The sequence below is a fragment of the Nestor notabilis genome, unplaced genomic scaffold (assembly GCF_000696875.1).
Source record: "Nestor notabilis isolate BGI_N333 unplaced genomic scaffold, ASM69687v1 scaffold33285, whole genome shotgun sequence".
Classification (NCBI taxonomy): Eukaryota; Metazoa; Chordata; class Aves; order Psittaciformes; family Psittacidae; genus Nestor; species Nestor notabilis.
The window spans coordinates 2,546-18,325 of NW_009931153.1; the positions used below are offsets into that span (position 1 = coordinate 2,546).

Genomic DNA, 15,780 nt, shown 5'->3' on the forward strand with positions numbered 1-15,780 from the left:
GAACAAGCTAGGTTTATACTTCAGCATGTGTGCCTGACTTTGGGCGAATCCACAGTTGTGGCAGAAGGACACTGGAGAGAGTAGTGAACTATTTGTCCAGGTGCCTTTTCTAACACTCAGAGACTGCATGGTATATACAAGCTAAGCAAGCACTTGGAGGAATTCAAATTTGAATCAGTATTTAGAAATAGTCTTAACTACTTAAGTGTTAGGTGGGGTCTGGGGCTGCTTTTTTCTTTAAAAACCTGTGGATAATATTTGCAGGTTTAGGTTTCATTCATCATTTTTAAGTAATGTCAGAACAGTGCTAGTAGTAGTAGATCTCATCTCTGCTTTCTCTCTAGTCACCTGAGGAAGCCATAAGCCACTCAAAGAGTGGCTTAGCAAGACAAGATACCTGGCACAGAGATTGTTAACTGCATTTGCTGTTTACTTAAGGGGCTTGCATCTGTGATGACAGAATAAAGAAGCTGATTAGATGAATCAATCAGAAGTTCTTTATGTATTTATCTTAATTTACTGTATCATACTGGGGCAGCTATGTCATCCAAGGAATATCAGCACCTGGAGGCAGTTCAGAAAGGTTTTGACTCAAGATGGATTTTTTCAGTGTTGGTTGGTACCAGAACCAGAGGATAGGTGTTATGTGCTCACACCATCATAAAATCAGACATCACTGCTAGTTATATTGGCAAATCATTATAGAAGTAACGGTGAATTCAAAGTGTGCACTTGAAAATGGCATACTGAAATATAAACCAGAAAGTTGTGCAGTGCTATGCACACTTGAAACTTGTGCAGTTCTATGCAAACAAAGCTACCATGGTGTTATTTTACTGTTTGAAGTTTTGATTTTTGCTTGTTTCAGCATCTGTTCTTTTGGATTAAGATCCTTATATAACATGTAAATAACGTTATGGGTTGAGTGACATAATCAGATAAACATTTAAACCAGCACAGTTTGGTCTATACTTGATCATATTCAGTGGTCATCTTGTCAGTCCTTGGTTAATGGCTGGACTTGATGATCTTTAAAGGTCTTTTCCAATCTAGTTGATCCTATGATTCTGTGTGCTTAGGATTGTTTACATTCTGCAAAAATAAATGTGTGGATTCATCACTTACTTATTTACAAGAGCCTAAAGATATAAATAATACAGTAGAAGATCAAGCATTGAAACACAGTTTTACACCTGAGAGGTGGTTTCTATGTTAAATCCCAATATTCAAATGCAGTGTCTAGTGAAGGAGAGAAAACTCACTTTCTCCACTAGATGGTGTCAGTCAATTACAAAGCCCTTTCGTTTCTCTTAGGGAATCTGAATTAAGCATGAACTACAGAAATTGTTTACTATTGAAATAATTTTGGTGAAGGACCTGCTTTTCTCTCTCACCTCTCCAAAAAGGTGTTGTTACACAATGACATTTTTATCCTTACTTACAGGAATCAACAATATGAATATGTAGCGATATGCTAATAAAAATAGGCCATGCTATGAAATTGCAGCCCTTCACTAAAAAAGCAGTTTATCTTTGCGACATAGAAGAATTTTAACTATTGAAACCTTTCATTCACAAATCTTCAGGTTTGGGGTTTTCTTTCTGTGCTTCCCATTCAGCAGTATACCTGCTAAAGGGCAATAAATGCTATATGGGATCATTCTAATATTGTCCTTCTTATTCAGTCAAATAAGGATGTAGTTTTGTATTCTCACAGCTTGTTAGTCATCTGCTTTCTTCGAAGAGCAGTTCTTTTTTTAATCAGCTTTTATGCTTTACATACTTATTTTGAAGTGATCTGGTTGTGATTTTCACATGTTTTGTAATCTCATTTTCCTTTCCCTGACCCAGTTTCAGTAAGTATTACAAACCTTTATCCTGGTTGTGAGAATGTCAGTGTGAGAAGCCGTAGTATGATGTTTGAGCCAGGCCTGACCAAAGGAGTATTAGAAGCTTTTGTTTCACCTGCTCATCACTCTCATTTCTCTGCTGATGACCAGTCCACCAAGGCCATTGACATTCAGAATGCCTATCTGCATGGTAAGCAAAGCCCTGGGATGGCGTGCCTTAATGATGTGGGACAGTTTAATGCCATGTTGCTTGTTTTTAAAAATAAAACTGAGAAGAAAAAAAAAATCTGAGTTGGTATTGTAGTGACTGTGGTTGAAAATCCAACAGTGGTGGGGTTTGGTCTGTTTAAGCAAAAGGTAAATCTGCATAGAGTTCTGTATCTGTAATACACATGCTAATCACTTGTGTCAGATGCTTGTAGTATCACATAGAAATGTTTTTAAGGTGAATAAGTGGGGCAGGAGGAAGGAATAAAGATTTCATATAATAGTAGTGGGTTAGCAAACAAGCTGCTAGTGTAAAGGCTCCTTCACCAATACTATATGTCCTTTGGGGGTTTTATTGGCTTTAATCTGGTCCTAGAGACCCAAGTGTCCTCAACGTGTAAATAGTTCCCAGCTGTATGAAGGACCTACCATTCTTACCCCATGACAGGGCTAGAGCATGTTTGGTGAGCCCTGGAGCTCACCAAACATGGTGAGTGGAGCTTCTGACTTCATGGTTTTTTGAAAGGAAAAGTTCAAACAAGTTAGCAGTCAGAGGGGGCCAGTCAGAGAAGTTGTCATAACTACATGTATGGCTTTGACTGTGAAGACTATACAAACAGTGCATATACACCACCACCTATACTAATTGTTATATAGGGGGTAAGATTTCTCCAATAGGATCTCTTCTTCATAACAAAAATGTTCTGATGCCTTAACAGCTGCAATTTTGAGACTGGATTAGGATTAATCAAGATTTTTGGTTTGGAGAGAGAAACCTATTTATGGATGCAGTATAAGCACACTAACACATGCAGTGACAAAATGGTCATCCTAAATGCTGAAGAGTTTGCCGTGCAGCTAAAGCTTGTTCTTTGTCCAGGCTAATTTCCTCTTTCAGTGTTCTTTGAAATCAAGTCAAGTTCTGTAGTGAAACGGAGTTATGCAACAGATTGTCAGACAGGGTTTCTTTTCTTTCTCTGTGCTGTCTTGATACGGAATGAATACACATGGGTGAACCCTGAATAGCTGTACTCTTAACAGCAGGTTTGAGGTTTCTGGCTTCTTCTAGAAGTTTGAAGTTCATCTTAATCTGCATTTTATTTAAATAGAGGTAGTACAAGTGCAGCAGACTTGACCCTAATCTGAGGGTGCATCTAGGAAGTGCTATACACCGCAACGCACTAATACTTTTCTCACCTGAAGCTAAAGGAGATGGCAACAGGAAGTATGATTCTGTTGGGCATCTTAACATGGTGGTTCTTAAATCCTGAGTTAATAGTGTGATGTAAATAGTAGTGCAATTCTGTAAAGCAGGGGCTTCTTTGAGAATGTCCTTCAGTTGTTTTGAATACCAGCAGTGGCATGTTAAGAACTAAAATTAATTGAAATGCTGAGATTTTGGGGTGAGCAGGAAGGGAAGCCATTACTCTTGTTTTTTAAGTGAATTACAAGGCAAAGGCAAATTTAATGTGTAAGGCTGCATGCAGTTAACACACAGGTGTTTCCATGTGGCATCCAGCTGACTGTCCTAGAGAAGTGAATGTGAGAGAGGAACAGATTGTGAGCACCAAACTTCTCAGCCTCTGAAACTGGCTGAAACCCCTTCCCTTTGTTCATGATTGCATTTGCAGTCGTTTTTCTCATATGCGTAGGGTTTATCTTCCTGAAAGTTTAAATCAGATTAACTCTCGTGTTTGTCTTTCCGTGGCTGAAAGATGCTTTGTGTTTAGTGATAAAGTGTGATCTTTTCATGTTTGTCTGTTTTTCAGGAGTTGGTGATTTCAGCATCTGGGAGTTTTCTGGGAATCCTGTGTACTTCTGCTGTTACGATTATTTTGCTGCAAATGATTCCACAGCAATTCACGTAGTGCTTTTTAGTCTCGAGGAGCCTTATGAAATCCAGTTAAACCAAGTGACCTTTTGGCTCAGTTTACTGAAATCATTAGTCCCAGTTGAGGAGCCAATAGGTATGCTATTACTTCTGCCTGTTACCTAAATATTAGGGGACTGTAGAATAAAGCTTCTTGTGGTTCTCTGCAACTTTGTACATCATCTGTGTTGAGCACTGTTATGTCATCCACATGTATTCAAACTTCACACAAGGTTTCTTAGAGAAAGGCAATGTTATCTGTGGAACACACCTGGAGAGTTGTACACACCACTTAGTCCAACTATAAATGATCATGAGGTGTGGTGCAACCTCCTGCAGCACTGGGATTTACATCTATAAATGACAGATGAAGTTTGATGTTAAATAAGCTGCATGGAAAAGTGTTCCAAAGGGTTGGAACCATTTAAAACAAGTTTTAGACATATTGCTTAAATTCCACTTAAATATAGCCCAAATTAACAGTGTCTCCATCTTAAATTAATCTTGCCAGTGAGAACAGGACAGAAAACAGTGGAGTGGCATTATCTCTCAGTACATGCAACTTTAACATGTTTAACTAGAGTTGTATTTGGACTTCAAATATGCTAACCTTTTGGTGTATCAGCATGTACAGAAATTGGTATTTCTTGTAAATTTCACTTCATATATTCTCAGATTTTACACAGGTTTTGATTAAGTTTACTTGGTTTACATATGAGCTTTCTAACAAATAAAGTTACTCAGCATGCAAACGGATTTTTTTTTTTAATTCTTAAAAGGTCTGTAAGTCTGAGTGTATATACACCATATAACTTGTTTGTGCTTGCAGCTGAGCATTGGTCTGCAGATCGTGGCAGTTTCATGGATGAACCAAGCTCTAACATGCGTCTTGGTTCTATGAACCAAAATATTATTCCAGCCACTGGATCTAACTTAGCACTCACAAGCATCTATAATGCTGCTAGGAACTCAATAGACAAGCATGTCAAGTACTTTCATAGTGCAAAGACTATTTCTTCTCTTTCTTTGTGTTCTGCTCAATTCTGTATACATTATGTCAAACAGATAATGATAAACTCAGGCAGACCTTCAGTTTTCAGTTCAGGCATCTGCATTTTGCATTTTAGATCAAGTGACAGTAGTCACGGAGGTTAAAAATATGAGCATTTGAATCTACCCAACATGAAATTACTTCTGGAAGTAAAAGCTCAGAAATACGCAAAAAAAGTATCAAAATTGAAAACACAGCGAGTTTGCAATTGCAGAAGGCTTTTAATGGCTCCTCAGTCTAGGGAGGAAACACAGTTCTTGGTTTGACTGTGTTAGAATTTAGTTGTTTCTTCTTGCTGAGCTGATTATCAGCATTATTTAAATACTTTGCTTAAATCAGTATTTATAATGGTCAGCTCAGTTTGGGTACCCGTGCATTTTAGTACTATTACAAGTCTTTGTAAATAATCTGTACTAACTGATGTTAGCAGAAAACTTAAAACTTTTGAAATTACTTTCCAATTATTTTGCCTAAGTCCTTCAGCTGCCAAAAAAAAAAATATATTTACTAGTATAAAATACTTAACCTTGAAATTACTATGCAGAGATTTGGGAAAATGTGACTGTTCATGAATGAATCAAGATCCTGTAGCCCTTGGCGGAAAATCGATTAGTGATGTAAGCATATTTCTCCCATGGAATGTTTTTTCAGATTAAAAAAGCAGAATTGGATGTACTGTTGTTTTTAAAAATAGTCTAAGAATGCCTCCTCCTTTCTGCAAGATTAGTTTGAGAAAAGATTGAAAACTCTTGTGTTCCATTCTGTCACCTCATTCATGCCATTTGTATCTTTCTTTCTTTCTTATTCTTTTTCATGGTTTCTGACAGGCTTTCCTACTGAACTCTCACCTAAGTGAGAGGTCATTGTTTGTGTAAGTACTGCAAAATAGCATTCATACTAATGTATGAATGTTGTAGATCTTTTGTGTTCTACTTACAGTTCTCTACTATGCAGCTGTAGTATTAAGCACCATTCAAAGTTTGAGAGAAACCCTTTCAAGAAGCTGTTACGTTTACTTATTTTCCTCACACTGTCATAGTTTTTAGTTAGTAGATATGTCATTAGTGTTATTTATTAATGTTTTTGTTAAAACAATAAAGTCAGGTAGTATCAATTTATCTGATGTTATTCAAAGAGTCTAGCTATTCAAATTGGACATTATATAGAAAATCTTATAGGCAAATAAAAGCCAAAACACATCAGTAATGTACCTACAGTGTGGTTATGCTTAGGGTTGGTAAATCCACTGCAAAAGTGATTGATATGAAAAATGTAAATTGTATTGCTACTTTCCCGGCTTAGTAAGGCAGCCATCTCCATAGGCTTGTCTCGTAGTGAGGGAGTGCTCTTGTTTCTCTTCCAGCATTCGGTGGAAAGCTGAAAAGTCCCCTGCGTGTTGTTCTGGTCGCCACACATGCTGACATAGTGAATCTTCCTCGGCCTGCTGGGGGAGAGTTTTGGTATGACAAAGACATGTCATTGTTGAAAGAAATCAGGAACAGGTAAGTGAGGAGTGTGTTTATGCACAGTACTTAAACATACCAGGTGGAAAGAAAGAAAAATTACTAAAATGGATAAGAATATGTAAAATATTTTTATGTGGCTTAAGCTTTATGATTCGATGTTTTGAGTATGTTCAGGAAGCTTATGTTGTGCAAAAATTGAGTCATTTACCGGTAATACAGTGAGTGAGCTGCCTTAAGTAAACTAAAATGAGCCAACTGGTGGAAAAATGAGTTGAGGCTTAAGAAGTCTCACCCTGTAAACACTGGGATACATCTGAAGAGCCATATCAGACATCTGCCTAACACTTGGTAATCAGGTTTTGCACCAGTCTCAGAAAAGTGGGCAGTTCTCAGCTACGAACTCTGAGTGAAAAACAGGAAGCTTTACAGGAGAGCCACCTTTTGCTCTGAATTGATTTAGGATGGGCAGGAAAAAAACTTAAACCTGGAGGTACTCCCTACGCAGTTTGTGAAGAGCTGGGCATTGTGGAGTCACACAGGTGACAAGGTAATCCAAGAGTTACCTAGAAGTTAGGGAAACTTTTAGCATTCTTCAGCAAATACTTGTAGAGCATTCTGGTTGTAGATGGAAAAGGGAAATTTTTCATGAACATACTATTGTATAAAATAACAATAATTCGTGTTCACAGTGAGCAGGCAAGTGGGTAACACATGATATAAGCAACCATGCATACCTGTGAGCATAGACATCTGTCTGGACTGTGCAAGAAACAGATGTGCAAATTCCAGCACAATAGTGGCAGGGCGGTGTCTTAATCAGTTGAAATAAACCAACAGAAAATACCCGCATAATCATTAGGTGTTGGAATCCTTTTAAAATGCAGATAATCCAGAGCTAGGAAAACAAATATGTGCTGTTGAAAAACCAGAAGGAACTGAAGAAGGGAGCTGGTGTCAGTAGCAATGACAACTGAACTATTCAAAGTGACAAAAAAGAAAACAATAAATACAAAGACCTTAAAAAGAATTAATTCCTGCTACCCCTCCTCTAGTAAAATGTTTGAGTTTCTAATTTCAAGTCTTGTGATGCAGTTGTTAGTTTCTTATGCATGTTCAGCCTCCTTCTTTAGGAAATACAATTTTTTCTCAATATCTTCATTTATTTTCAAGAAAATTAGAGAGCAGTGATACTCTCTGTGCGTATAAAATAGCTTAGCATAATCAGTACTTAAACTTTTTCATCATTCCTTAGAAGAAAAATAACTGTGTAATTCAAGGCTGAAATACAACTGAATTAAGAAATAACTGGATTTGGGACTAAGTAAATAATTGCTTGCTTTTCCTCTTTCAGATTTGGAAATGATCTTCAAATTTCAGAAAAGTTATTTGTGTTGGATGCTGGAGCATCTGGGTCTAAAGATATGAAGCTTCTCCGAAATCACTTGCAAGAAATAAGAAGCCAGATAATTTCTGTAAGTAATGTCTAATGGTCTGGGTTGGACCAGCCAAAATACAAGAGTCTTGTGTAATAATTTACTGTGAATTCAGAACTTGGATTATGTAACTTAAGTGAGTGCTGTTCAAATTTTTTAACAGCGTGCGTGACAGACATGGTGATAAAGAAACTCCTGACAGCAAAGATTCAGTCAGCATTTTCAAAATTGTATGTGTTTTGTTCCGGTCATCAAAATGATCTCTCTTAAAAGGAAACAATTCAAGATTTTCAGTTCATAGTTATATTTTAATATTGTTAATAGACAGTGATTGATTATAACTGATAGAAAGATTATTCCCAACATAGATGGGAATATAGATGAATATTAATTAACTTTTTCCTTTGCTTTTTTACTGGAAAATGCGTGCTTGGAGTTGTATATATGTGTCTAAGTGTATGTAAATGAGACTGTAGGTAAACTAGCCATGGCTTGATGTTATCACCAGGAATCCACAGAGACTTCCACAAGGACAGTGACCAAGTCAAGTGCTAAATGGTGTTAAATTTCTTCATACCACACTTGTGTGACACACTAAGACTTTCTGTAGCTACTTCTGGTAGGTTAGGAGTTTTTTAAGATGTATGAAAAGTGAACATATTAGTTCATTCTGTAGATGAAGGAAGATGTTTGGGTTCATACCAGATTCAGTCTATTTCACATGCCCAATGGTCTTTTGATTTAATAAGCTTTTCTTCTCTGACAAAACTTTACCATAGCCATGCTCACTAGCTTGAAATCTGGAGGGCTTTGCTGCAGAAGTGCATGCTGTGGCTTGGGACTGTAATGCATCAGTGAGGTCCAAGACAATCAATAAATAAAAGTAGCATCTTCTGAACTGGTACCCTGCTGTCTCCCCTATTGAAGTAAATTGGTCCTGTACAGATACTGATGAGTACAGATTTTAATTAAATGTTGACAGTTTCTGAAATAAAGATTATCTTCTAGACCATGAATTGGTCATTTGACATTTGACAAGGCAGGACTATATAAACCAAGCTTTATTCCACATGTCAGGATTCCCTTTGTAATCATGTTTAAACATTTTGTTAATTTAATTGAAAAACACTTTATTAAGAAAAGATAGATCTTACGGCAGGCGAATGCCAGGTGGAAGAGTAAGGGTCCATCACAGGGGGAATTCTTTAGACATGAGTATACGTCATGAATATATTAGACCTTGTAATCTCCATTAAAACATAAAACCAAAAACAACAGCAGCAAAACCCCTCAACAACAGTACTGTCATTCTCAGCACAGCAGGATTACAAACTGATGTTTTCTGTGTTTTTGTAAGACTTGCCCACCTATGACTCATCTGTGCGAAAAAATAATCTCCACACTGCCTTCATGGAGAAAAATGAATGGACCTAACCAGCTGATGTCGTTGCAGCAGTTTGTATACGACGTACAGGAACATCTTAACCCCCTAGCAAGTGAAGATGACCTACGGCATATTGCACAGCAGTTGCATAGCATAGGAGAAGTAAGTGTTTTTATCTAAATTGCAACTCTTTATTACCAAGGTACTGCTCTGGTAGAATTTACTTCATGAGATTGAAGCAAATGTCTGTAGTTTGGAAGTTGTAGTTGTAGTTTGTGTTGTGGTTTGCAGGTTTTTTTTCTCCTCCCTCTTAAGACATCATGAAAAGTAGACTGGTTAATAATGCTTTTTTGTTATCATTATTGTCCTGTGGCTCCTATTTCATTCAACAGTATTTCCTTGAGACAGGAAGAATTACAGTTTATTGCTGTAGTTGTAAGAATATAAAATACCCAGAAAGTGTAAGTAGGCTTTCATCTTTAATGAGGTAGTGCCTAATGTGTTAACTGCATATGAGAAATTTGTGTGTCCATTAGAAACTGAATCATAGCATAACACCTTTGCATAAATAGCTTGCAGAGCATGGCTAGGCTTTACAGCTGTTGGATTCTAAAGGCTTCATTATTAGTGAAAATCAAGTACAAGATCTGCTCTTTGTTCTGAATACTTGAAAGGAAATAAAATGCACTACCCGCTTTTCTGTTGTCAGCAGTGTTAACAAAATGACTGGTCAGTAATTTAGGGAGGAGAGAATATGGGGTATCATCTTGTACTTCACAAGACGTAAATAGTAACTTTCATATTTATGAACAGATTAACATTATGCAGAGTGAAACTGTCCAAGATGTTGTGCTTCTGGATCCTCGCTGGCTCTGTTCAAATGTCCTTGGAAAAATTCTGTCAGTGGAGAACCCAAAAGCCCTCCATCACTATAGAGGTCGTTACACTCTAGAGGATATCCAGCGTCTGGTGACAGACAGTGATGTGGAAGAACTGATACAGATTTTGGATGCCATGGATATTTGTGCAAGGGACCTTAGCAGTGGAGCAATGGTGGATATTCCTGCTCTCATAAAGACTGACAATCTCCACAGGTCTTGGACAGATGAGGAGGATGAGGTGCTGATTTATGGTGGTGTTAGAATCGTTCCTGTGGAACACCTTACCCCATTTCCTTGTGGAATTTTTCATAAAGTTCAGGTGAATCTCTGCAGGTGGGTTCATCAGCAAAGCACAGAGGGAGATGCAGATATACGTCTGTGGGTAAACGGATCAAAGATTATGAATCGTGGAGCTGAGCTTTTAGTGCTGCTGGTCAACCACGGTCAGGGTATAGAGGTTCAAGTTAGAGGACTGGAAACAGAGAAGATCAAGTGCTGTTTACTTCTGGATTCTGTATGCAGCACCATTGATAATTTAATGGCCACAACTTTACCAGGCCTTCTGACTGGGAAATACTACCTTAGTCCTCAGCAGCTGAGGGAACATCATGAACCAGTAATGGTCTACCAGCCTAGAGACTTTTTCCGTGCACAGAGTCAAAAAGAGACATCACTAACTAACACTATGGGGGGATATAAAGAGAGCTTTAGCAGTATACTGTGTTTTGGGTGTCTTGATGTTTACTCCCAGGGAAGTTTAGGAATGGATATTCATGTTTCTGATCTGAATCTACTTACCAGGAGAAAACTAAGTCGACTTTTGGATCCACCTGATCCTATGGGGAAAGATTGGTGCCTTCTGGCCATGAACCTGGGCCTCCCAGATCTTGTTGCAAAGTACAATACAAATAATGGAACACAAAATGACTTTATCTCAAGCCCAGTCCATGCTCTTCTGCAGGAGTGGAGTAACGCTCCTGAGAGCACTGTAGGTATTCTAATGTCTAAGCTGAGGGAATTAGGTCGCAGAGATGCAGCAGATTTTTTACTGAAGGCATCTTCTGTATTCAAAATAAATTTAGATGCTAATGGTCCAGAAGCTTATGCTTCTAGTTGCAACAGTGGCACTTCTTATAACTCAATTAGCTCTGTAGTGTCACGGTAAGAGCAGGTGTTTTGCATGGACATACTCTCAAACTGCAGAAAGGATAAAAGATACAGTACAAAAGTTTCTGTGCATTTAAATTTATGAGGTTTTACATTAAAGGATCTTTATCCTTCTCTAGCACCACCTTTTGTGCATAAACTTTCTACTTCTAACTGTGAATTGTTGCTCTTTATCTATTAAAAAGGCTGGTGTACTTCTGGTGTTTCAAAATTATTCCTGATACATAATGTGCTGCTTAATACTGCCATCTTAACTGGGAAGTTTTCACTTTTATGTACGGCAAATGTTTTATAAAATACTTCGATTCTCCCCATAACAAGTAGGCGGAGAGGAATAGCACATATTACCTGAAATGTGTATTTCTTACACACTCCCCCTTTTTTTTTCTTTTTTTTTTTTTTTTTTTTATTTTCATCCTGTCCTCTGCTTAACATTTTCTTACATTTGTAAGGAGAAATCCACCATTTGTGGTCAATCTGAACTTTAAACCATTTTATTGTTTATAGCTGATAAAGTGAGTGCCTTTTGCAGAAGGGAGGGTGCAGTTGATTTGAATGACCCTGCTGGAGTTACAAGAACATGCTACCTCTGTTTCACTTAAATCGTCTGCATGCTTATCATTGCAAGTGGTGCTTGCCTTTTAATTTTTCCTGCACTTCTAAGACATTGGTGATAACTCACGCAGAGCATTCTTGTGCCAGTACTATGGGTATAGACATGTGATACCTAATCAACTTCAATTACAGTCAAATCGTAATGTGAAAATCTTTTAAACTTGCCAATTACCACGCTTCATTATTTCCGTGCACCTCAGGTAAAAGTTTGCTTTTCATTGTAGAGTTCAAAAAACACAAGTGTTGGTTACTGCGGAAAAATATTGTAGAGCTGTCAGTCGTAATTTGTGTATAACAAAGGTTTTCTACTATTAGATCCTGCATTACTTTACTTCCTGTACTTGAAAACTTTGATGGGGATAAAAAAAAAAAGGAAGCAAGGTTTCTTGCAGTGATAACTTTAAAATTGATATGAGGGAATATGACCCATTTTCTGTTTTAAAAAGCATGTAATTTAATGGTGCGATGTGTGTTTGTTTATATATATTGTATGTACATACATTAATACTATTTTTTCCTTAATCTTACAATGTAGTAAAATTTTAAAGGATTTTTCTACAAATAAACTGTTGCTTGTTGCATCCGTGTCATTCATATTCTGTATTTGAAAGGGCTGAAACTTACCTTTTCCATAGAGTCACAGTCCTTGGAGAGGCAGTGCCTGGCTTCTGAAGTTCTGGGAACCCTCTGTTTCACTTCAGGATAATTTCTTAGAATGCAGGAGGGATATTCATTCATTTATTTACGGCAGAGGTGGTCCCTCTGCAGTAGAGGGATTTGCATTCTCTTTGACAAATGGTAAGCCAAAGCACTTTGCTACATAGCTTCCCCTTTGTGTTTTTCCACAATAGAAACCAAAACAGCAGACATGAGTCTGTCATCAGGAAGTTTCCAGATTATGCTGTGTTGCAAAGGGGGTGAATGTTGCGTTGGAGCCTGTGCTGCGGTATTAGTCCTTTATATTAAGGATGCCCTCATGATGGGGGTTGAAACTAGATATTCTTAAGGTCCTTTCCAACCTGATCTGAAGGCTCTTTCCAACCCTAACCATTCTATGGCACGAGTGCTACAGCTGCTTATTTGAACTCTCAGCATCACTCAGTGGTAGCTGCACACTCTCAGTGCAGCACTTTACACAGGCAGCTTTGCACAATACCTCCTCCCTGCATATGCTGCAAAGGAGTTAAATGGCCTTTTCTTAAAATGCTAGTTGTTATTTCTCACTGCCTTCTGTCCGTATTTTCCCTTGTCTTATTAAATCCTTCCCCAGGCATCACTGGGCTCCTTTGTTAAACATTTTTTTAAGTGTTAGTCCTCAATGAGCAATGTGATTAATACCAGTGCTAACCCGAGATGTCTGTGCTATGATATTCTGCCTCTGATGAACAGAGTTCAGTGTCTCCCACCACTGCCCGAAGTTGCTCAGTGATGAGCCCAGCTTTCCACAGCCTGTATTTGCCTACATCATGGCTACCACCATTCCTCACCTTCCCGATGTGAACACATTCAGCACTTCTGTTCGATTCCGATATGTGGAGGGGCCTTTCTTATAAGACTTTATGGTTTTCTTGCTGATTTCTTTAGGTCTGTTCCTCAGGCATCAAACTTGGAGTTACCTTCACTGAGTCCATGTGACTGCAGGATAGTGGGACTTGCCATCACAAGCCTTTGAGAGCAGAGACTACTCTGAGATGCTTTTCTAATGCAGGGCTGTCAGTGGTGTCTGTTAATTTGGGATTTAATTTACCACGGTACTGCTTGTGGTAGAGTGACAAGATTTTTAGATACCAGGTAGCTCGTACCCAGCCTGCCTGCCCTGTTGCTTTGTGCATGGTCAACTGACCAACACTGATGCAATAGTCTTTTGCCCTTTTTCTTTTTCCTCCCAACAGCATGTTCCTGACAACTCTCTGCTTCCATTTACTGTAAAATACAGCCCTGGGAGTATAAATTACTTAGCAGATGCTATGATGGACACAGCCTATTGCATCATTTACAGTTTTCATGGTAATAGGTTCAGGAAAGTGAATCACAGTCATAGGATAGCTTTGGATTGCTTTCCTACAAGTCATGTGCCACTGACAAAAAAAATTGTTGTCCTAAATGACAAAAAAAAGGTTAGCAGAGTGATACAAGTGGGCATCCCTTCAGCTGCTTCACTTTCATTGATTGCCTGGTTTGTTTTGTGAATGCCACTAGGAGCAGAGCTTCATTCCACAATTTTTGGAACTGTGTTTAAAATGCTCTGAGCCTGCTTTACTTCAGAAATGGAGGGAGTGCAGGTCTTTGCAAGATCAAAGCACTTTAGCCATAAATGTACAGTACATACAGTTTGTGCAAGGAACATGCTGAGTTCAGTTCCTGACAGTGAAATAGGTGAGGCTGGATACTATTAGGAGGCTCTCTTCCTTATAATTCTGTGTCTCAGCACAGAGGTTCTGAAATACAATTTTGAGGATAAAGCAGATTAGCCCAAACATTTCATTTTGGCTTCAAAATCCATAATGCAGACAAACTGTCAAGCTTGCAACACAGTTGCTCAAGGCCAAGATGCATTACAGACGGTCTTCCTATTTAGAGATGTATGTTACTGACATCTGGACTCAGAATAACTCTGAAGAAGGTGGTGATGGGGAGGAAGCAAACATTTTGGAGCAAAACATTTTTCCAAGTTGTGTCTTTCCTCTCTGGTGTGCAGCAGCATGCATAGGTTAGGAAAGTGTTTCCTATTGCTGTTTGTATTGGGGTTTACTGGGTTTTACTGTCTGTGGGAGTTCTGCTGCTGACCTGAATGGTAAGTTTGGAAAGCTACAAGAGATCAGTGGCTACATGCAAATGATTTTGAGGGTGGGACAAGAAGAGCATCCGGAGGTGACCTTGGTTGGAGGTGGATATATATGATTCTTCTTGCCTGAAGATGATGTAAACTGGAGACAGCCACAGATTTTAGGATCCTTGTGATTCAAATTATTGAGAAAGAGTGATGACCTACAGGGATTTAGCAACTCCCAAATGTCAAAAGATTGACAGAGCCAAGAGGCTTACAAAGGAGCCAGAACACAGTTTCCTAAATGGTCAGGTCCCTAGAGAGAGCAACAGTGAAGCTGTTAGAGCTGGCTGTGCTGCAGCAAATTCCAGGCCCTGAACCTGTGCTGGCTGCATTGCCCACTGCAACAAGAAGTTCCATTTTAGTTCATTGCATCCTTTTAAAACGTACCTCCATTTGATTACTACTGCTACTTCAGCTTGCCAGTGAAAGGGAGAAGTAATGCCTAAGTTGTAGCTTAGTAAAGTAACTAAATGAAGCTTTCTAGTGGCTGAAACGCCTCTTTAGGTCAGAGGAGATGAAGCAGTGCAATATCTTCTTTCAAGGCGGCCTGAAAGCACTATGTGCAATATTAAAATTTAATTCTATTTGACTTTGGTTTTTAAAACACCAAAAATACTAAACACGACCAGAGATTCAGTCCCATGTTTTTTCAGTCTTTGTCTGATTTGGAAGGCAAGGTAGTAGGCAGAAAAGAGGAAGGTGCCTGAGATACAAAAAGGTTATAGCCAAGCCACTCAGACTTGCTTGTAGAAGTGTTTGGGTTTTCTATATACAGCTCATCTGACTGTATATAGAAGAGGACTGCTGGTATTCCTCTGTGTGGCTACACCATGTATCATAACAAGGTATACAGGAACAGTGGGACCAACAGCTAATGCTGCCACAAAGCCCGATGAGGATCTTCATGGATGTTGACAGCCAGGGCCCATACTTCCTCCTCCTGCTGTGGAACATCATAGGACCTGCTGCAGTAATCGAGGCATTCACAGAGGCTATGTGTCCAGGTTCAGGAATATGCCCTCTCTC

At 38.6% G+C, this 15,780-nt stretch overlaps 1 protein-coding gene across 1 annotated transcript in view; it reads left to right on the forward strand.

Moving 5' to 3' along the window:
- Positions 1-11,548, forward strand: part of LOC104406682 (death-associated protein kinase 1) — a gene marked incomplete at its 5' end in the record, with an annotated part of 12,450 nt that extends 902 nt beyond the window's left edge. Inside the window, 6 exons of the mRNA XM_010015751.1 lie at positions 1,852-2,040; positions 3,827-4,024; positions 6,342-6,480; positions 7,796-7,916; positions 9,235-9,423; positions 10,075-11,548. Of these exons, the coding sequence (XP_010014053.1) occupies positions 1,852-2,040; positions 3,827-4,024; positions 6,342-6,480; positions 7,796-7,916; positions 9,235-9,423; positions 10,075-11,307 (2,069 nt within the window). The remainder of the gene's footprint in view (positions 1-1,851; positions 2,041-3,826; positions 4,025-6,341; positions 6,481-7,795; positions 7,917-9,234; positions 9,424-10,074) is intronic.
- Between the last annotated feature and the right edge of the window lie 4,232 nt (positions 11,549-15,780).